Source organism: Aedes aegypti, chromosome 1 (assembly GCF_002204515.2).
Source record: "Aedes aegypti strain LVP_AGWG chromosome 1, AaegL5.0 Primary Assembly, whole genome shotgun sequence".
Taxonomy (NCBI): Eukaryota; Metazoa; Arthropoda; class Insecta; order Diptera; family Culicidae; genus Aedes; species Aedes aegypti.
The window spans coordinates 45,764,818-45,788,064 of NC_035107.1; the positions used below are offsets into that span (position 1 = coordinate 45,764,818).

General features: G+C 41.4%; 1 protein-coding gene and 1 long non-coding RNA gene across 2 annotated transcripts in view; one reads left to right on the forward strand and one right to left on the reverse strand.

Moving 5' to 3' along the window:
* Positions 1–2,822: 2,822 nt before the first annotated feature.
* On the forward strand, positions 2,823–3,416 carry LOC110675981. Its single transcript, XR_002499979.1, has 2 exons — positions 2,823–3,079; positions 3,142–3,416. It is a non-coding gene; the product is annotated as an uncharacterized LOC110675981 (long non-coding RNA).
* Positions 3,417–7,668: 4,252 nt separating this feature from the next.
* Positions 7,669–23,247, reverse strand: part of LOC5576277 (4-coumarate--CoA ligase) — a 34,725-nt gene continuing 19,146 nt past the window's right edge. Inside the window, exons 2-3 of the mRNA XM_001662516.2 lie at positions 8,947–9,514; positions 7,669–8,889 (exon numbers count right to left, since the gene is read on the reverse strand). Of these exons, the coding sequence (XP_001662566.2) occupies positions 7,806–8,889; positions 8,947–9,500 (1,638 nt within the window). The 5' untranslated portion in view covers positions 9,501–9,514 and the 3' untranslated portion in view covers positions 7,669–7,805. The remainder of the gene's footprint in view (positions 8,890–8,946; positions 9,515–23,247) is intronic.

Here is a 23,247-nt window from a genome sequence, read left to right on the forward strand (position 1 = left end):
AGAATTTTCGCCAGGAATTTCTCAGGGGATTTACAATAGTAATTCCTCACGGGATTTTCTCCAGGAATTCCTCAGGGAATTTCCAATAGCAATTCCTCCGGAGATTGCGTCGACGATTTTCTCTTGGGATTTCGTCCAGAAATTCATTTTGAAATTCATCTAAGGATTTTCTTCAAAAAAGTTTTCTGGGATTTTTTTAGAGATTTTTTTCTTTTTGAAACTTTTTCTGAGATATCCTCCAGGAATTCTTCTGGAAATTTCGTCCAGAAATTCCTCCAGGGATTTCGTCCAGGAATTCCTCCAGAAACTTCTTTGACGATATGCTCCAGGGATTTCTTTCAGAGAATTCCCCCAAGAACTCCTCCGGGGATTTTCTTCAAAAATTCTTCAGGAGATCTCCAATAGCAATTCCTTCGAGGATTTGCAACAAGAAATTTCTCCGGGGATTTCATCAAGGAAGTTCTCCGGGGATTTTCTTAAAAAATTATCCTCCGGGGATTGTTTTATAGAATTCCTTACTCCAGGAATTTCTCCGAGAATATCAAATAGCAATTCCTTCGGGGATGTTCGTCAAGACCTATATTGATAATTTTCTCCAGGAATTCCCCAAGGGACTTCTAATAACAATTCCTACGGGGATTTCGTCCAAAAATTCGTTTGTGCTTTCCTCCAGGAATTGCTTCGGGAATTTCCTCCAGAAGCACCTTCGGAGATTGGTCCAGGAATTCCCCTGACCATTTCCTCCAGAAACTTTCCTGGGGATTTGCTCTAGGAATTACCAAGGGGATTACCAAAAGCAATCCCTCAGGGGATTTCGTCCAAAACTTTCTCTGGGTATTTCACCCAAAAAAATCATAGAGAAATTTCTCCGGGGATTTTCTTCAGAAATTCGTTCTGGGATTTTTTTCAGAGAATTTTTCTGGATATTTTCTCCAGGTAGTTCGTGGAAAATTTGCAACAGGATTTTTTCCGAAAAATTTTTCCAGGAATTTCTTAGAGGATTTTCTTCAGACATGCCCCCGGGGATTTCTTCCAAGAACTTTTCCGAGAATTCCCTCCAAGAAATAATCCGGGGATTTCCTTCGCAGATATTCTCCAAGAATTCCTCCGGGAATTCTTTTGGAGCTCCACCAGGAATTCCTTCGAATTTCCTTCTTAGTTTCTTCAGGAATATCTCTAGAGTTCGTCAAGCAATTACCCCGGAGTTTCTCTAGAAACGCCTCCAGAGTTCCTCCAGAAACACATCCGGAGTTCCTCCATAGTTTTTCTACGATTTTCTTTTGGAGATTCTGTAGGATTTTATCTAGAGTTCCTACAGGAATTCCTTTAAAGTTCTCTGGGTATTCCTTCGGTGCTTCACCGTTCATTCCTCCTGAGCTACTTTGGAGTACCGTCTTAGCTCCTTTGGAATTGTTGCGTAGTCCTTTCTGGTATTCCTCAAGGAATTTTACGGGTTGTCCCCATGAATTCCTCTGTAGGTGCTCTAACAATTCTTCCGGCGTTCCTTCAGAAATTTCTCCGGAGTTCTTCCTGAAGCTTTGAAGAAACTTCGATGCATATGCTGGATAAAATCCAAAAGAATTGCTGAAAGAACTCCAGATGAAATTCTGGAGCAACTCAGAAGGAATCACCGGTGAAGCTCCGAAGGAACTCTAAAGAAATTCCTGTAGGAATTTTGGACATAACCCTAGAAAATCTCCAAAGCAAATCCTGGAGTAACTACGAAGCAATTCCTGGAGAAACTAAGAAGAAAGTTCAAATTCCCACAGTTGGAAGGAAACTCCGGAGGAACTTTCTAGAAATCCAAATGAATCGCTGGATGAATTTTTGGAAGAAATCTAGGATAACTGCCGGGTTTGGTCAAAATATGCATCGTACTGAGGCGCTTCTAATTGCAAAGTTTCAGACGATTCGGCCGAGAAAAACCCCCCTGCCTATGTGGTTCTGCACAGTACTTTTTGTCTAAATGTCCAAACAATGCGGAACAAACACTTCACGTTATGTCGTGCAAACACTGTAGCTGTCAATAATGATAAACAAGAAGCAAGAATAGCAACTACCGGTGCGGAAACAGGGTCGTACTCTACCAACCTTGATATCAACAATCGGTGCAGAAATGAAAGAATAGCTAAAATAGAACCGCTTTGCGTATTCATTTTATGCACGCATCTGTGAACGCACTGGTGGGCATCGTCTTAATTATTTGGCAATGGTAACTAGATTGTAAATGATAGTGAAATGAGCAACAGTGTTAACAGTATAAATTATGTTTAAAATCAAACATATAAACATTTAATTTTACTCATAATTGATAAATATTATCAAAGTGTCCGGATATTGGTACCGTCCGGATTTTGATTCACCACGGTATTACCTTCTACCTTGAACCGGATTGTCACCAGCCAATTTCCGTTGCCTACTCCAGCTCGTGCTTCGGAAATCCGTTCTTCGAAAAGGTCGTGCCAGATTCCGCCGCTTCCAAATTCTCTCGTCGCCACTAAAATGCCCGCTCACTACTATTTAACCGAGAAGGGAGACTGTTTACGGGTATTCTTCCGGAGGGTCAACCGATAGATAACTTCACGATCAGAACTGATCTTTCGATCTCTTTATTGACATCAGAACAGCTAGCAAGTAGCTAGCAGTGTTGCGCGTAATGCTTTCTTTTCTTAACATGGTTGCTGACTATGCATATGCACGTATAAATGTTTTCAGTCAAATGTTGTTTCAATATACAATAGATAGATGGATAGAAGATAGATAGATAGATAGATGAATCATTTAAAAATAATAATAGTTGAAACAAACATAGATATAGTTAAATCAATTATAATACATGGGCGACAGAAGGAAAGTGTAATGATATGATTGATCGACCAGTAATTATGATTTACTGTACAATTATTTTTTGTCCTTTTACTTGAAAAATCTTTATGAACATTAATTGATTTTGAACGTATTCAACAGGAACACAACCATGCACCAGGAAACATGCTGTGAAATCTGCGATGTCCTTCAGAATCAGCGACCTGCCGCCACTACGGGTCCCTTGCAAAATCGCTCTGATTGGACTTTGCAGGTTTGATTACTTAGCTTAAGTACCCTAAGTACACATAATATAATCAATTACTTCTATTCTAGAGCATGATGAGGAGGATCTGTGAGCAAAAGATTAATCATATGGTCGGTATAAAAAGGCAGCTGGTCGAGCATGGTTGCACCGATCGTCAACTGTTGAACAGCATTGTCGCGCGTATCAATGAACTGTACATGGAACGGGACGAGTTCCCAAGTATGTTTGCCAACATGTAACATCGATGGAACGCGTCAACTTTTCACTATGTAAATACAACAGCTCCGAACAATCACCATTTTCTACACAAGATAAGATACAATATAAATGAATTTGAATTTTACTCGTTGCGTCTGTTCTTGGGAGAGTAAGTAAAGTAAGGTGTAAGCATTCGTCAGAATAGGCACGCTTTGCTATGTACTATATATTGCGGCGCTCATTTTAAATCCACATCCTGCGGCGGCGGCAACGCGCAGATAATAAATATGCGCGCAGTTCAGCCGCAACGTCAAAATTCAAGTAGGCCTGGATTTTTTCGTTCTTCAAGGACGCAAATGTTCCAAATTTGCTAAATCTGTAACATTTGGTGATTTTTGTTATCATTGCTACGGTGTATCGACGTTTTCAGATAATCGCATTCCGTGTATTTTTCTTGTAGAACACAATAGTTAGATTTTGGAAGAAGAATTTTGTATGGAGAGGGCTATCTAACAATACGTCCTGCCAGACATTGAGAAGGCTTTCGATAAGGTTCCACGGATTAGAGCAAGCAAACTACTCAAAATATCTTATCAGAATGTTAAGAAACTACCAGTCCAACCATTTTTTTTCTAAGTTCATATTATAGGATTCAGACGTCAAAACGGTTCCGGTTGGCGTCTCTCAGGAGAAACTTCTAGGTCCTATTCTATACAATTCCAAGGCTGGTAGCACATGAGCATCTAAGAAATAGGAACTTAATTCTCACCGAAACAAATGGCATCATGGGAAGCACCCACATTCTTTCCGACTTATTGAGGGTCCGTAAGTTCAACATCGTAGCGCTGCAGGAGGTTCGCTGGAAAGGGTCGGCGGTATATACATATAGGGATGGTTATATCATCTACCAGAGCTGCGGCACCAGACACAAGCTGGGCACAGTATTTATCAAGGTGTGTGCATTGTACCAAAACCTTGGTTTTTATCGTGATAGGCGAAATGCAGAGAAGCGTTTGGGTTGATGGCCAATCGACAACAGAATGTTTAAGTTGAGGATCAAAGGCCGTTTCTTTAACTTCAGCATAAGCAACGTGCACAGCCCTTACCTAGCAAGTGACGATGACATTTATACACCTGGAGATCACCCCAACAGACTGAATCGCAAATTAACCTCCTTTTCAATTGATGGAAGATATTTCTCGGACATCATCGACGTCAGAACCTATCGCGGCGCGAACATCGATTCAGACCACTAAACTGCCCATAACTGCATATTTGTAACATTCGACAAAAGTAGGCATTGAGTAAATGGGGTACCAAGTTTGTATTTTACTGCAGTATGGGAGGAAACTAAAATTTCAAAAAATCATTAAGAATTCAAAAGCGCTTATTTGAGGCTGAAATTTTGCACAACTCATACCGCATATTGGGTGAATAGACAGAAAATTATTCTGATATAAATTTCGTTGCTACTACATTATGAGGCTCATGTATAATCTCAATGTGACTGTTATGCGGTTACATTTGCCAGTGTGACAAAACAACTTGGTATTTTTTTCGAATTTTCTAGAACAAACTCACAGATTTTAGTAAGTTGATCGAAAGTATTTATCATTTGATGACTCTCCCCGGTATTAACTCCAATTTGTCAAAAATGTCGAATGTGACTGTTATGCAGTTATGGGCAGTAAAGTGCTAAAGTGCGCCAAAGACTTTCCGTTGTGAACAACATTCGGTACCGATGCCTGCCATGGTACAATCTGGAACCACTCAAGCTACCCGAAGTCGCAACTGATTACGGGCAAAGTCTTGAAGCAGCGTTGCTGACCGAAGCGCCTATTGAGGACAGCTGGAGTAGTGTCAAAGCAGTCATTAACAACGCAGCGGAAGGCGGTTATTGAGTTCGTGGAAGGAAATCGACGGAACGGTTGGTTCGACGAGAAGATTGCAGAGCGGGCGATGATGCTGCAGCAAGGTACGCGTCAAAATGTGGAACGATAGACAGCAAACCCATCTATTCCGGGATAGAAAATGCTGCTTGGAAGAGTTGGAATGCGAAGAGATGAAGCAGCTGTATCGCTCCCAAGAAACGCGTAAGATGTACAAGAAACTCAATGCGTCCCGCAAAGGTTTTGTGCCGCGAGCCGAAATGTGCCGGGATAAGGATGGAGGTATCTTGACGGACGAACGTGAGGTGATTGAAAGGTGGAAGCAGCACTACGATGAACACCTGAATGGTGGAATAACTAGGCAGCAGGAGGAATGGCTTCATCAGTACGGATGTTGGAATAGATGAGGAAGCCGTGCCAACTCCCACAATAGATGAAGTTAAGGATGCTATCAAACAGCTCAAGAACAACAAAGCAACTGGGGAGGATGGTATTGGTCCGGAGCTCACCACTTTCTCGAAGACAGGAATTTTCTATCTCGTTTAGGTTCCGAGATATCCTTCAATATGAGTAAACCGGAAGTGTTTACGTACACTAGCGCCACGTAGTGGATGAATTTGGAACTATGCTAGGTCCCTCGGGGAAGCTAGGCTCACTCTGAACAACCTTCTCGAAGACAGGCATTTTCTATCTCATTTAGGTTCCGAGATATCCTTCAATAGCAGTAAACTGGAAGTGGTAACGTACACTAGCGCAACGCAGTTAACCGGAAATGTTTATGCACACTAGCGCCACGTAGTGGATGAATTTGGAACTTCGCTCGGGTAAGCTCAGTTCACTCTGAACAACTTTCTTGAAGACAGGAATGTTCTATCTCGTTTAGGTTCCGAGATATTCTTCAATATCGACAAATCGGAAGTGTTTACGTACACTAGCGCCACGTAGTGGATGAATATGGAACTATGCTAGGTCCCTCGGGGAAGCTAGGCTCACTTTGAACAACCTTCTCGAAGACAGGAATTTTCTATCTCATTTAGGTTCCGAGATATCCTTCAATAGCAGTAAACTGGAAGTGGTAACGTACACTAGCGCAACGCAGTTAACCAGAAATGTTTATGCACACTAGCGCCACGTAGTGGATGAATTTGGAACTTCGCTCGGGTAAGCTTTTGTGTGTGGGCTTCGTAGCCGTGCGGTTAGTGTCACCAGGCACTTAGCCGTATCGTGCTAGGGAGTGTGGGTTCGATTCCCGCCTCAGGCTGGTAAACTTTTCGTAAGAAATGTTTGCCGACTGTGCCACTGGGCGTTGCATGCTAGTCCGTTGTCTAGTGTGGTGCTTCCTTCAAAGGGCATAAATGCCCACTGGAAGCATTAACGTGTCAGTGTCTTTTTTAAAAAAAAAAAAAAAAAAAGCTTAGTTCACTCTGAACAACTTTCTTGAAGACAGGAATGTTCTATCTCGTTTAGGTTCCGAGATATCCTTCAATGTCGACAAACCGGAAGTGTTACGTAAACTAGCGCCACGTAGTGGATGAATTTGGAACTATGCTTGGTCCCTCGGGGAAGCTAGGCTCACTTTGAACAACCTTCTCGAAGGCAGGCATTTTCTATCTCATTTAGGTTTCGAGATATCCTTCAATATCGACAAATCGGAAGTGTCTACGTACACTAGCGCCACGTAGTGGATAAATTTGGAACTATGCTAGGTCCCTGGGGAAAGCTAGTCTCACTCTGAACAAGTTTCTCGAACGCAGGAATTTTCTATCTCGTTTAGGTTCCGAGATATCCTCAATAGCAGTAAACCGGAAGTGTTTATGTACACTAGCGCGACGTAGTGGATGAATTTGGAACTATGCTAGGTTTCCCGAAGAAGTTAGACTCACTTTGAACAACTTTCTCGAAGACAGGAATTTTCTATCTCGTTTAGGTTCCGAAATATCCTTCAATAGCAGTAAACCGGAAGTGTTTATGTACACTAGCGCCACGTAGTGGTGGAATTTTGTATCATTACGTATACCATAAGGAAGCGAGCACTGCCCTGTACAACTCTTCCGAAGACAGAACCCTTCTAGCTGGTCAAAATTTTGAAATATCCGGCCGCAAACCTAGTTCCGGAATAACCAACTTGCATGCAACGCTTGTATACAACCAGCAACCAGCTTGTAAGGTGGGCAAAAAATGTGGACGGTCTTGATCCGGCCAATTCTCAGCCATGGTGGCATAAAATTTCAATCGGTCTTCACTAAACGCATCCAGGATAGTAAACGGTTGCAATGGTGAAAAAATTATGAAAATTGATTGATTATCAGCTGAGATATCGTCGTGCGAAGGTTACCGTTCACATTTTTTGCCCATGTCGGTACTTAGCGTGTTTAAGCGCCTTTGTTTTGATGCGGTGAGCACCGACAAAAAATACCTTCAATGATCCATTGAAATTCACTGACCTTCAACCTGAGTCGTCTGTGGGCTGCACAAAGGATACTTCAAATGAATATCATTCTCTTCTGATAATGTAGATATTATGGCAAACACAATTTTTATTTCTTATAGAAATTAGTTAACATGCAGAATAGTCTAATGTTAAAAAAAAATCGGCTTGGAACCACATAAAATCTTAACTGAACACAAGTGTTAAACACATTGTCCTATTTGCTGCTGTTGTTATATCGTTCGATTAAAATATCCCTACACTGCCTTCGAAGAACTTTTCCGGAGGGCGTCATGGGAAGCTCCTTGGTGAAATAGACCCCTCCACGGAGTTGCTTGTAGCTGCCTAGGTTATTGCTTATCACCCTATGGATTTCCTCAGCACTGACGTCTGTTTCCGCGCATTTCACCACCAGTGCAGCGGGTAGGTCGTTTCCCGGAACCGGAATTCCGGCCACGCACACATTCAGCACTCCCGGTACTGATTGAATAACGCCCTCCAGCTCACTCGGGGATATCTGGTAGTTGCCGTACTTGATGATGTCCTTCTTGCGATCAACAACGTACAGCAAACCGTCCTCATCGAACCGACCAATATCTCCGGTGTGCAGCCAACCTTCCACGTCCACCATCTCCGCCGTAGCTTCATCGTTTCCATAGTAGCCCAGAAACCTGTAGACGGGCTTCAGAAGGATCTCTCCCTGTTGACCGATGTCCAATGCCTCCCCGTTCAAATCGACGATCTTGGCTTGGATCAGAGGTCTCAAGTATCCAGCGGTGCCAGCTTTGTAGATGTCCGCGTCGCTGAAGGTGGCAATGCCTCCTATTTCCGATAATCCGTAACCAACGCGGCTGCTATTGTGCGGTATCATCTTGTCTAGTGCGTATTTGAGCTCCGCCGAAACTGCCGATCCTCCACTGAATAGCAATCGAATGCTGGAAAAGTCTGTATTGGGAGCTTGCGGGTGCTTCAGAAGTTCTAGTGCCGCAGCTGGTGGAAAGAAGGCCACAGTAACCTTGAACTTCTGAATGATTTCCAATGCGAGAGCCGGATCGAAAACATCCCGGGTTATGATCCGTGTTGCTCCGATTGTGGTTCCAATCAGAAGGAAGAACATCCCGGACAGCCAATAGAGCGAACTGAAGCACAGCATCACGTCCGAGGAGTAGTTTTGCGAGAGGTTGGTCACGTTGGCAATGCAATTCGAGTGCGATAGGCAGACTCCTTTGGGCTTACCAGTTGTACCGGATGAACATAGGATCATGGCCATTCGGGTGGATGCGTCCTCAAAGTGCTCCGGTCTGCAAAGAACATCTACAGTTAGTTTTAAGCAAGCTCAAGAACCACGATCAACTCACACAAACTGATCCTCAGTTCCCGTTTCCACCAGTAGATCGTTGACGTGTCTGCAACCTTCGACGCCGCCTTCTCCAAAGATGAACACCACCGCATCGTTCTTGGTCATTTCCAGCGCAACCTTCATTTCGGGCCACGTGTCCCGATCGCAGAATACCACCTGGGATCGTATCAGGTTGAGCATGTGACTTAGATCGTCGCGTTCGAAGGAAGCGTCCAGAGTGTTAACCGGGATTCCCAGTGCGAAGCATGCAAATAGCACCGGGGCTGCGTTTTCCTCGTTTCGGATGGCCATGGAGAATATGTTCCCCTGTCCGTAACCCATCCGCGTGAGGTTCTGTGCTACGCGGATCGTTCGGAGGCGGATTTCTGCGCAGGTCAGTCGAACGCCGGTGTCGGCGCTAATCTGCGCTATCTGGCGGGGACTGCGGTTCAGCACGGATAGTAAGAAGGCGCCCAGCGATTGGTTCGGATTGTAGAGGGGTGGCTTGTTGTTGCCTCGCCATATCTTCGTGGCGGGATCGTAGAATGTGAAGATGTCTCGTGGAGAGCGCATGATGCAGAGTCGAACTAAAAGTGTAAGGCAGTAGATTAGAAGTTACAACTTTGCTGAAGACACGAACGTTTTAAATAGTCGGAACTGATATAATATGACCAAGTTAAATTTACACTACCGCCACATAGTGGTAAAATTGCTAACTAAACAGTGCTGCTTTGAATTGCTTTCAAGCTTCTGGACAACTTTGTTGAAAACTAATGATATAAATGATTTTTGCTATAAAATCCAATAAGGCAATCCATGAAACAGCTGCGATCAGCTGGTTTTTTGTTTACCATGAGATTTTGACGTTTCGCGGTCGGAGTGACCGATCGATTACAAAGGAAAATGTTAAGCTCTGTAGCACTCACATGTTTTGTTTACCCTTCCGATTCGGTTGCATGCACATTTTTAGCTGTCAGTCCTATCGCGGAAAGTCCTCATGGATAGCCTTATAAGTCCAACTGGGCAAATGCGATTCATGCCATCAGGATCGTTTACACAAACCCATGTGTAGACATGTTTTATTTGAACGGTTGCAGAGAAGTTTCAAATGCAGAATTTAATGAGTTTGTTCCAATATGAACCAATGCCCAAATATTTTTTTATGTGACAGAACGTCTAACAAACGTATCCTATGGCCTTTCCCATCTCATTAACATTCTACAATATCCCGTAACACCTATGAAAGGTTGTAAAGTTCTCTGCATCTTTCATAAGCAGGTGTTCAATTAATCATTCCTTCTCATTCCTCAGCATTCGTAAGGACGTGGCCAGGACAGCCCTCGATCGTTGGAGGATGCGTCAATCTTATCTAAGAGTTAAAGGGTCCCAAATCTTTGACTTTGGTAACGGACGGGAAGGAGGCAACTAAAGAAACTATAGGCAAAGAAGCGAAATGTTCCAATTGGAATTCCAAGTTTACTGTCAATGTCATTCCAATCGAGCAGGAGACTTGTCAAACACTTTTTCACACAAGCTGAAAACAACTCACACAAAAATGTCACCGCCCACGAAAATTTTGCTTCTTCTGAAGTAGCATATTTTCTGAATACTTGAGTGTCGGTTGCAATTTTCATGCTTTGTATAAAGAATGCTCTACTCATTACATTGGTTTTCCACACATTCAGTCAATTTTTCATTCGTTACCCAAACCTGTGAAAAATCAACACATAAAACCTGTGACTCACTTTTAGCGTGGGATTCAACATTGGCAGTGCTGCGTAATAGATTTGGCATAGTTGCTAGCTGATTTATTTTGAATATGATCAGATTTCGTCTCTTTATAATTTAGACTCTTTAGAGGCAACCCTCATGGTCTAGGACTGTACCACCTACGAATTTGTGCAGGAGGCTTAATCACAGACAAACAGACGTCACACTCTCATCGATGTCCATCGACCACCTTTTTAACGGCCGATCCAAATATATGCTTGGTGGTCAATCCACCACCCGCAGTGCTCGCATCGTTTTTGTTCGTGTTTGACGTTTGCACATTGCCGCCACCTGTTGGCCCATCGGCCAAAAACAGTGATTTTAGCATTGGGCGTATATGTTCTCGCGACTATGATTTTGATCGCAATTTGTTCTAAGTGTTATGTCTGTTTGTCTGTGGCTTAATGCTAATGCTAACTTCGCCGCGTCGCGAGTCACTTCGTTATAGTGCGCATCTATGCCCTCCGCCGTGTGTATTATGCGCACTATTGAGAATCGAGTTGCGACGCGGCGAAGTTGGTCAAAAATCAAACTTCGCACGTTGGTTAACCCATTTTCTATCGCGAAGCAGTATACTTTTTTTAAGTGCTACTTATCAAAAAAAAAAAAGAAACTCCAGTGGAAATTCATCAGCGAAGTGAAGTGAACATCAAATATGATCAAAAGTGTCAAGGTTTAAATTTGGACCAAATTTTAAATTTAAGGTTAAATATGATAAAGATGCCATTGGAACAAGAAAATTTGTCAAAGTAGTAGCAATGACACGCTTTGTCGTGTTATTTAATAAAAATGAAGATTGTATTGATAATCTTATGTTATCTGTGTTTCGAATTTGAAAGGCCTGTATTATCAGTGATCGGTGCGCTTATATTTGTATTTATCTTGGGGGATTTGTCTTGAAACAGGACCCTATTGTTTTCAGTTACGTAATGCATAATTACACAAATGATTCATTACCGTTTTGAATCATATTACGGACAGCTTCAAATTCCGGACACTCTACTTTCTATGGGAAACATTTCACGCGAAATGTTTCAATTTTTGCTGTTCAAAAGTTCTCAATTTCAAGGCTCGTTTTAGTAAACTTTTTCCATAAATATCTTTGAAAATATATAATGCCCAACTACCTTAGATGTCTCTTTGGTGGTTTAACGATTTCGATTGATGATTTGACTGTTCCATTAATGATTATCATGAGCTGTCCGGAATTCGATTCAAAGTGTCCGGAATATGAGGCAAAAGTGAGGAAGCGTCCGGAATAAGAATCATGAAAAGGCCACACATTTTGATTTATTTAAAATTATTGAAGTTGCGGAAGCGTATTCTTCACCCACCGTTCGAAAGTAAAGGGCTTCCGACGCTCGATAGCGCTAAGGAATCATACAGAATGATTTATTTTGTATGCTCTATGCTGGGTTATATTTCCCTGAGTCCTTAAGTGTCCGTAATATGAATCAAAATGGTACATAGCTGAAATAATTGACCAGATGTATTTTGCTTCAAAGCGGGACAAAATTTTAAATATCACTTCATGTTCCAGCATACCACTGTTCTGTAGTGGGAAATTATATGTTATAAATTCCAATAATTTCATAAAGTAACGAACTCACATTTTATTTGACAGTTTAGTTCAAAACAAGTATGCCAACATAATTCCATAAGAAGCAAATATGGTTTTTCCAAATAAATCAGATGATTTAATGAATGTCTAAGGGCACTTGAGCCTGTTAAATAAACGCAATTAAACAAAAATTAAATTAAATAAATGACGAATAAATTAAATTGACTCTCTATTGCAAAATTAGAATAACTTTTGTACATCTGGAAAACTTTCACGTGTTTGTAGTATTAGAGATTGAGCCAAATGAAAAGAAAAAAAAGCAAGCATACGCTTTTATAAGCAACCCTATTACTACTCGCGACTGTTCATTGGTCGATCAATGGTCACGACAGTGTTCTCTCCTTTTATATCTGTAATAAGCAGAGTATCCGCAGTACCGCGTTTTATAATTTAAAACTGAAATTCCAGTTAGATGATTTGAAATTGCTTCCTGATACTTTTAAATTAACTTGTTTTCTTGAAGGCAGCGTTGCTCATTTCTTTTGCCTGATAATTTTCACGCTTGAGTTGTAACTCAATTCGCTTGATCCATTCATTCACTTGATTCATTGGCTTTTATTTTCATAGTACTCCACGCAACGCACTTAGTTATTCTTTGTTTTTCTGCTAGAAATACAGTGATACCTCCATGAGTCGATGTTCCTTGACTCGATATCGACTCATGGAACCATCTTAAAAACAAATTTCCATGGTTACTATGATGGTCCCTAGAAGCAGCTTTCCAAAGGATCGTTGTTCCATCACTCGATATTTCCATGAGTCGATGGTCCCTTCAATATCGACTCATGGAGGTTTCACTGTATAACAATCCTGTATATCCTGTAGATATACACTTCCGAGACCTAATTATTACAGAAATCTGGTAGACTTATACATAAATCTAACAGAATTATGAGATATATTTTCATCAAACCTTGAACAGAATTCTCACAGGATCCTGAGAGAGATTATCACATAATATTGGTAAGGATTCCTACATCATCCTGAACAGAATTTTAGTAGGACACCGCAATTCATTCGACAAGTTGTTTCTATTGTATACAGGTTTGGGTGGGTACCAACGGGGCAAATGCCCCGGGCCCCCCGATCAAGAGGGTCTCCCGAAAAGTGAAAAAAATGAACTCAATTATTTTTTACATTAATGATTTTTAATTTAAAATACAAATCCTATACTATTTCTAACAGAGATTTTATTAGATACGATTTTTAAGTTTTTCAAATTTAATGAAAATCATAGTGCTCTATGTCCTGGAATGATCTTGAAAAGGTAATTCGTACATTTCTTGATGTTACTATCAGGAACTGAAACTGTTAATCTATCAACCACAATTAAAATTTTAACGGAAATTCGATATTTCCATATTCATTGAATCTTGTTAACTCTATTATGTTGCTTAAAATATTACAATACCATGACCCCACAGTTATGGATCAAATAGTGTGGAGTCCAACCTATAAAAATCAATAAAACGACATGGGAAACGTAAAATTGTAATTGAAAAGCACGAATTGAATCGTTTCAAATTGGAACTTCGGTTAGTAAACTGTTTTGAGTGTAATATTTACATAGGATTACATAAAAATTAAAAATTGCATCGGTTTCTGAAAACCATATTATGGATCAATTTTCATATTATGGATCAAATTGTGACATATTACGGATCAGTGCGCAAAATCAAGAGATTTTAAACTCAATGCATCTGTATTGCATTATTTGGTGAAAGTTAACAATGTGTCACATATTACTGCAAAAAATAGCATTGTTAGAGCTGGAAACAAGGGTAAAATGTCCTTTTTTGTGATATACTGCATTGTAGTAACTGAGGCATGAACTGTTTTCGCTCCACATCAAGTTTTCCACCCATTTTTGCCTGCTAAAAAATGAAACTCACCAACCTTGATGTTGTATTAGTTTTATTCTTAGTGCTATTGTCTGAAAATATCGAATCCAATGCTTAAAATGGTAGAAATCTACATTCTTTGGTAGTGATCCATAACCGTGGTAAACAATCATTTCCTGGTCCATATTATGGATCACTAGTTAGAAGTGCTAATATTCGGTATTTAGAATCAACAATCAAGAAAACTGTTTTCTAAAGATGAATTCACACTAAATCGAAGCGAACGAGCATGTTTTATGCTATAACATATGAATTTTACCACTTGTGGGAGCTTATGAATGTTGACGGCACTCTTACAGAAAACGACCATATAATGATAGCTGTGTGGTACCAACTAAACATTTGTCAAATACACCGTTATTAAGCGGTTTAATGTTGTGCTTAACTTTACAAATGCTAGAAGACAAATAGTATAACATGGGAAAAATATGTTTTACGTCAACGTTTATGTTTTGAGCGAGTTATCCGCTGTTGAACGCCTAAGTGATCCGTCACTGTGGGTGCTCCGTAACTGTGTGGGCATGGTAATAATATTAACTTCTCTATCAATGAGGGACATATTCATGATTTGAGTGAAATGCGGGACATTTCGCCAGTGGCGTAGCTAAAGTTTTCGGGGCCGGTGCTGAGGCGAATTTGAAGGCCCCCAAAACAGAAGTATGTTGAGGTACCAATTTCCAACCCCTACTGTGGAGATGCTCTTAGCGTGCGCATCACTGGAGTTGCTTTTAGCTAGCGCGCCATTCCTGTCATCACCGTGCGGTTAGCGCGCGCTTTTTGTTACTACCTCATTCGTGAAACAGTTGTCGAGCAAACAAGACTATGTTAACCTTTTTGCCACAGAATAAAGTTGTTTGTTAGTTTAAGTACATTAAACTAGTGTAGTGTTTTAGTTATTCCGGTTGATTGTCCGTTTTCCCATAAGGTTATGGCCCAGTAAATCGCAAATAGTAAAAATTCGAGAAGATGGAGAAGGACGATTTCGTGCGCGTACCGTTATTCGATAGTTCGAACTATCCGGCGTGGAAGTACCGGATACTGGTTGTGCTGGAAGAGCACGAGTTAACCGAGTGCATCAGTCGGGAAATCGCGGAAGTGGAAGAACTGAAAATCGAAGCAGCTGATACTGCTGCTGTCCAGGCGGATAAGAAGAAGCAGTTTGCTGCGCGGATAAAAAAAGATCGTCGGTGCAAATCTTTATTGATTTCTCGTGTGGTAGAATGCTCAATGAATATTAGTTCCTTCTTGCGCACTTCGTATTCACCCAGCTGCTGCTGGTATGAATGCTATGCCTAAATCACCGCCTCAGTTTATCCCCAACCTTCTACTGGTGTGTTTCGCTAGTCCCTTGCAGTGCTTCGCGCGTGGTGTGAAATCTATAAGAATCAAGGTCGTTACCACAAATTGGCGACGAGGTTTCAGAACCCGAATTGAAAATTGTGAATTTATTGTGAGTTGGTGAGAATCAAGGTAATAAAAATTACGACAAAAAGAAAAATGTTAAATTTTCAACTAACCGGTTGTCTAATTCGTGCGTGGCAAAGAAGAGCAGCAGAATGGACGGGATTGTGGTTGAATGGTGTGATCGATTAAATACAATGAAAAAAAGAAAAAAAAATGTTATACCTAATGTGAAGAAAAATTGATGAAGTGTGATTGGGAAAAATAAAACAAACGGGAAAAGGGAATGTGCGCAGAGAAAAAATACCCAAGAAAGCAGCGTGGCGTGATTTTTTTTTCATGCTGCTGAAAAAACCAAGGTCATAAGTGACGTGAATGTGTGTGAAAGGGTATCCGCTTGGCCTCATAGCCCTCCCTGCCAGTGTTGTTGCTCTAAGCATGTGTGAAAGCGGTGGGAGTGTGAAAGCTGATGTGATGCGTTGGTTTGGTGTTGGTGGTTTTCATTCGGTTGCTTGCTGAGCATCCACAGCCAAATCAGAATAAGTGAGCGTTGTATTTCTTATCCAATTGAACGGTAATTATATTTTACACAAAGGTGATTATTGTTATGAGTATGCTGAAATTAAAGGTAAGTGATTTTAATGCAATTTTAACAATGATGGCCAACTCCATACGCCAATGGTTTTTAATTGTTATTTTAAATCCTGCTATAGCTATTTTAAAAAGGTTTTCAAATGCCGTATTGCATTGAAAAGATTATCTTTGAGTTAAAAATAATAACTGTGTTTCGCTCAAAAGAGAAAGAGATTAGCCGGAGAGTTTTCGTCAATATAATACGTATTCATTCGAAGAAGTCAATGATGATGGAATGAATCATTGAGAATTGGCTGCGCATGCACTCTTCGATGATGTGCCTGTGCATGTGTAAGTATAGTGAAAGCAAGAAAGTGCGCTCTTGAATGGTGCGCTTGTTCAGTGAAAACAAATAAAAAAAAAAACTTGCTCTTGAATGTTGCGAGATAGAGACCCATACCTATTTGTTCGCTCTTCGATGATGCGTGTGACTGTATGATAGCTGGAAAGCTCTTCAAGGTGCTAGGAAAAAGCTTGCCTTTGGATAATGTGTAGGTGCGCTCTTGGATGATGCGTGTGTGTTGATTGAAATGTAGTTCGCCATGCTTGAAAGCTCGCTCTTAAGCGTTGCGTAGGTGCGCTCTTGGATGATGCGTGTGTGTTGATTGAAATGTAGTTCGACATGCTTGAAAGCTCGCTCTTAAGCGTTGCGTAGGTGCGCTCTTTGATGATGCGTGTGTTTCGATTGAAATGTTGTTTGACATGGGTACGAACTGTATAAATAGCTCTTAAATGACGCTTGAATGTCGCTCTTAAATGATGTGTAGGTGCGCGCTTGGATGATGCGTATGTATTGATTAAAATGTTGTTCGTCATGGTTACGGACTGTATGAATTGTTCTTAAATGATGCTTGAAAGCTCGCTATTAAATAATGCGTAGGTACGCTCTTGGATGATGCGTGTGTGTTGGTTGGAAAGTAGGGCTGAATGGTTTAGAATGATTATCACTCTTGAATGATGTAAAATAATACCACAAATGCATATAATGAAATGCAATGATATGAAAACTAAATTGATACAAATAGAGCAAAGCTGCAAAGAATGTAATGTATGTGTGTGTAACATGCCCTTATAATAAACTGTGACGTACAAGGTTGAAAGTTGATTTTTTTATTAACAGCGGCAGTGTTGTCAGAATGGCGAATGACCAGAATCGAATCGATGAGGAAATCGTTCAAGTGGTTCAACAAAATGTATCGTTGTTCAGTCCGTCATCCTATAATCTACCACATTTTAAATACAAACATTTGCCACCCTCTGAGATTCGTAATACATGGGTTGGATGGATACGGTGGTTCGAGAGCATTATGGCAGCAGCCAATGTGACTGATGGCGCCAGTAGAAAAATGCAGCTTTTGGCAATGGGTGGTCTTGAACTACAGAGCGCATTCTACGGCATACCTGGATTCGATGATATAGTCCCAAACCATGATCCGTATCAATCCGCAAAAGAGAAACTAGATCAACTCTTCTCTCCAAAACACCATGATAGTTTTGAGAGGTTCATGTTCTGGACTATGACCCCTGAGGAAGATGAGACGATCGATAAATTTGCTTTAAGAGTTCAGCACAAGGCTGCGAAATGTTCATTCGGGAAGTCCGAGAGTGAGAGTAGAAACATTGCCGTTGTTGACAAAATTATTCAGTTTACGCCAAACGATTTAAGGCAAAAATTGCTTGAAAAGGACATTTTGACTCTTGACGATACCTTGAAGGTAGTAAATGCATACCAATCAGTGCGTTACCAAGCATCAAAGATGAACCCCAAGAATGCCATATCGAATTCCACAAGTGTAAATCGATTGTACGATAAACCAAAACCGAACAATACAGTAATCACGAATCTACGTTGCATACGATGCGGCTATAAACGCCATTATGACAAAGATCGTTGTCCTGCTCTCAACAAGACTTGCTTGAAATGCAAAAAGGTTGGCCATTTCCAGTCTGCCTGTAGATCGAAGCCACCAATGAATAATGCTTCTCAAGATCGTAAACGAAAATCAGCCTATCCCAACAACCGCGATTTCGGCAACTCAAGCAAACGTCCTCGAAATATCTTCAATATTGACGAGGCTAATCAACGTGATCCGGTTTTTGAAGATTTACCTGTCTACAATGTAGGAGACAACGACGAAGAGTTAATAACATGCCGTGTTGGAGGTGTAGACATTGTCATGCTAATCGATTCTGGGTCAAAACACAATTTGATTGATGACACTACTTGGGAACTGATGAAATTGAAAGATGTCCAAATTACCAACCAAAGAGTCGACCAAGAAAAGAGGTTTCTGGCGTACGGAAGAATCCCCTTGAAGCTCATCACGACCTTCGACGCGACATTGGAAATTGACGATGGTGACAGGTACTTATTTTTGATATTTTAGTTCAATTAATTGGCTTAATTGCCGAAAATCAGACATGATGAGAAGTATTATTCAGGTAGTTAAATTGTACAAAATTTCACATTTATACAGGGTGTTAAGCACTACAACATCGTTCTATGTAATAGAAAAAGGACAACAGCCTCTAATGGGAAAAATAACAGCACAAAGTCTAGGAGTACTCAAAATTGGCCTGCCGAGCCAAAACAATGTTGTGGACAGAGTTGAAACTAAGAAAGAGTTTCCTAAAATTAAGGGTGTCAGTCTAAGCCTTCCTATTGATCGGAGTATTCCTCCGGTCATTCAGCCGCTGCGTCGTTGTCCAATACCGTTACTTCAAAAAGTCAAGTCGAAACTTGATGAGCTGTTGGAGATGGGGATAATAGAGAAGGTCACACGACCCACATCTTGGGTTTCGCCTCTAGTTCCAATCATTAAAGATAATGGGGAACTCAGACTGTGCATTGATATGCGAAGAGCTAACCAAGCAGTTCAAAGGCTCAATCATCCACTGCCGATTTTTGACGATCTGAGTCCGAAATTCCGAAATGCTCGATACTTCACAACGCTCGACATTAAACAAGCGTTTCATCAGGTGGAGTTGAATGAAAACTGTCGAGATATAACCACATTTGTTACAAACTGGGGCTTGTATCATTACAAAAGGCTTCTTTTTGGAGTAAATTGTGCGCCTGAACTGTTTCAGAATCTCATGGAGAGCATACTGGCAAGTTGTAGGAATACCGTGGTGTTTATTGACGATATCATGATATTCGGATCGTCTGAAGAAGAACACGACAGCTGTGTAAAGGAAGTACTAAAGGTTCTTAATCAACAAGGAATATTGCTCAATGATCATAAATGCAACTTTAAACAGCGAGAAACAGTGTTTCTAGGCCACAAGCTGTCTGCTGACGGAATCGCTCCCGCAGATGAAAAGGTAAAATCAATCCTTCAGTTCCGGGCACCGCAAACAAAAGAAGAATTGAGAAGCTTCCTGGGTTTGGTGACATATGTAGCAAAATTCATACCTGATCTTGCAACAGTTAACTCTCCATTGCGAAACCTACTGAGGCAAGAAACACCCTTTGATTGGAAAGCAGAACACCAGCAATCGTTTGATAAGCTCAAGAACCAGATAGGATCAGTCATGAACCTAGGATATTTCGACCCTCAAGATCGCACTCTTGTAGTCACAGACGCTTCCGGTGTAGGGTTAGGAGCGGAGCTTATTCAGTTTAAAGGGAATCAGCCTCGTATCATTTGCTACGCGTCAAAAAGTCTCTCAGATGTCGAAAAGAAATATCCTATTATTGAAAAGGAAGCGCTAGGAATAGTTTGGGCCATCGAGCGATTTAAGATGTATCTGATGGGAATAACGTTTGAATTGGAAACCGACCACCGCCCATTGGAAACTTTGTTTGCGATAACTTCCAAGCCAACAGCAAGGATTGAACGTTGGATATTGCGCGTCCAAGCTTTCAAGTTTAAGGTAGTTATTGTTCTGATAAGGTCTGTTTCTATTTTTTTTCTCTTCTAACTTAAAAACGTGTAATTGTAGGTTGTGTACAGAAAAGGTTCAGCAAACCTAGCCGACGTACTGTCACGATTAAGTTCTCATGTTGAAGATAGTCAATGGGTTGATGATTCAGAAGTGTACATACGGCATATTATGGTCAAGGCAATCTCTACTTTAAGTGAGAGTGAAAACCGCGAAATCTTCGATTCCAACACTGAATGTATGATAAGAACAGTCCAAGAGAGTGCAGCTTTAGATATCGTAGAGGTCATTACTGCAACAGAAAATGATTCTGAAATGCAAGCCCTGAAAGACTGTATTTTGAGTGGCAAATGGAGCAACGAAGCTTTAAAGCACTACTCGGCATTTCAGCTGGAGTATTCATTTGTAAATGGACTTATTATGCGAGGAACAAAACTTGTCACTCCCATGACATTAAGGCAGCGTATGTGTCAGTTGGCACATGAGGGTCATCCTGGTCAATCCATGATGAAGCGTAGGTTACGCGAACGATGCTGGTGGCCTGGCATAGACCGAGATGCTGTAAAATTCTGTGAAACCTGCGAAGGTTGTAGATTGGTTCAAATTCCAGATCCTCCTGAACCAATGGCACGGCGGCAGTTACCAAATAAGCCGTGGATAGATATCGCGATCGATTTTCTGGGACCATTACCAACCGGAGAATACGTCTTAGTGGTAATAGACTACTATAGCCGATGCATGGAGTTGGAGATCATGAGAAAAATAACTGCACAAGAAACCATCAAAAGGCTCAAAAGAATATTTCGAACATGGGGTTTACCAAGAACTATTACCTTGGACAACGCAAAGCAGTTCGTTTCGGCGGAATTCGAGGATTTTTGCAAGTTCAGTAGAATTCATTTGAATCATACTTCGCCGTACTGGCCGCAAGCCAACGGCGAAGTAGAACGTCAAAATAGGTCTTTGTTGAAACGGATGAGAATTTCTCATGCGCTTCACGATGACTGGAAGGAGGAACTCGATCAGTATCTGCAGCTTTATAATAATACACCGCATACGGTTACAGGAGTTGCACCCAGTGAATTGATTCAGAACCGGAAAGTTCGAACTAAGTTGCCACACATCGATGATCTAGAAACGACACCATCCAGCACTGAGTTCAGAGATAGAGATATGGAACACAAGATGCTTGGAAAAGAACGGGAAGATGCTGTACGTAAAGCAAGGACCAGTGAAATAAAAGTTGGAGATGTAGTTCTCATGAGAAACCTTCTACCAACCAACAAGCTTTCAACGAATTTCATGAAAGAGAAATTCACTGTTGTTGACAAGCAAGGCTCTAACGTGACAGTTCAGTCTGATGATACTGGAAAGACATATGATCGTAACATCTCGCATCTGAAGCTGATTCCTTCTTCATCGCCGGAAGAAGCAGAAAGTAAAGCAGAATCCAAAAGAACAGAGTTGCAGGATACGCGTCACACGGAAACTTCAAACTTCGAACCATTGTTAACATCGCCAAGCTCGAAGGTTCGGCGTTCGACAAGAGTAGCAAAACCTGTGCAGAAGTTCAACATATCAAGATAAGTATAAGTTTCAGAATTGATTTGTTTTCATATACTTTGAATCATTTTAAACTATAAGTATAGTTAACTTTTGTTGAAACAATATAAATTTACAATACATAACTTTCTACAGGGAAAAAGGGATGTGGTAGAATGCTCAATGAATATTAGTTCCTTCTTGCGCACTTCGTATTCACCCAGCTGCTGCTGGTATGAATGCTATGCCTAAATCACCGCCTCAGTTTATCCCCAACCTTCTACTGGTGTGTTTCGCTAGTCCCTTGCAGTGCTTCGCGCGTGGTGTGAAATCTATAAGAATCAAGGTCGTTACCACATCTCGGATTCATGATAATCAGCTGGAATACGTTCAGGATCAGCCGACGCCGAAAGCAATCTGGTCGGCGTTGCAGCGGGTGTTCGAACGGAAGAGCATAGCTAGCCGTTTGCACCTGAAAAGAAAGATGCTGACACTCCGTCACGAGAGGGGAAGTTTGCAGGAGCATTTCCTCGTGTTCGACAAAATTGTGCGGGAGTATAAAAGCACCGGAGCACAAATCGATGCTCTGGATATTGTTTGCCATCTTTTGCTAACGTTGGGGCCGGCATTCGCTACCGTCGTGACGGCGTTGGAAACAATGCCGGAAGAAAATTTGACAATCGAATTCGTGAAGTGTCGTCTGCTTGACGAAGAGATTAAGCAGAAAAGTGGTGGTGTGGAAGCTAGCCTGCCGGCTGGTGATTCAGCAGCATTTTCTGGAGCGAGTAAGAAGAAAACCGGCCAGTATCAGAAGAAACAGTTCAAGTGTTTTGGTTGCCACAAAGAGGGACATAAATTGTCCGAGTGCCCGGAGAAGAAAAGGAAGGGATCGAATAGGAGTAGTGCGCATTTGGGAGAAGAAGAAAATGGTGTGTGTTTTGCTGGTGCAAGGAAATTCTCAAGCCGTGAAGTTGGATGGATCGTCGATTCGGGTTCGTCGGAGCACTTGACAAACGACAAGAGTTTGTTCAAGCAGCTGTCGCCGATGAAGAATCCGATGCAGATCGCAGTAGCCAAGGAAGGAGAGTGCATCGTCGCAAAGGAACACGGTGAGGTACAACTTTACTCTCAAGTGAATGGTAAGTCGATTCCGATTACTTTGAAAAATGTGTTGTTCATTCCCGAAGCGAGAGTAAATCTGCTATCAGTGAGAAAAATGGAGACGGCCGGACTAAAAGTGATTTTCGCGGAGGGTAAAGTGTCGATTGAACGAGAATCCGGTGCAGTTGCGGTGGGTAACCGGCGAAAAATACTTTGTGACTTTCATTGACGACTGGAGCCGTTTCACCGTCGTGTGCTTAATCAGTTCGAAGGATCAGGTAGTGGACGTTTTCCGCGAATATGAAGCCATAGTGTCCGCGAAGTTCGAAAGAAGTATCTCGCGTTTTCGTTGCGACAACGGTACGGAGTACATGAATCGGGCTTTCCTGAGTTTTTGCAAGGAGAAGGGTGTGCAAATAGAGTGGACGGTGCCGTACACGCCGGAACAAAACGGTACCAGCGAACG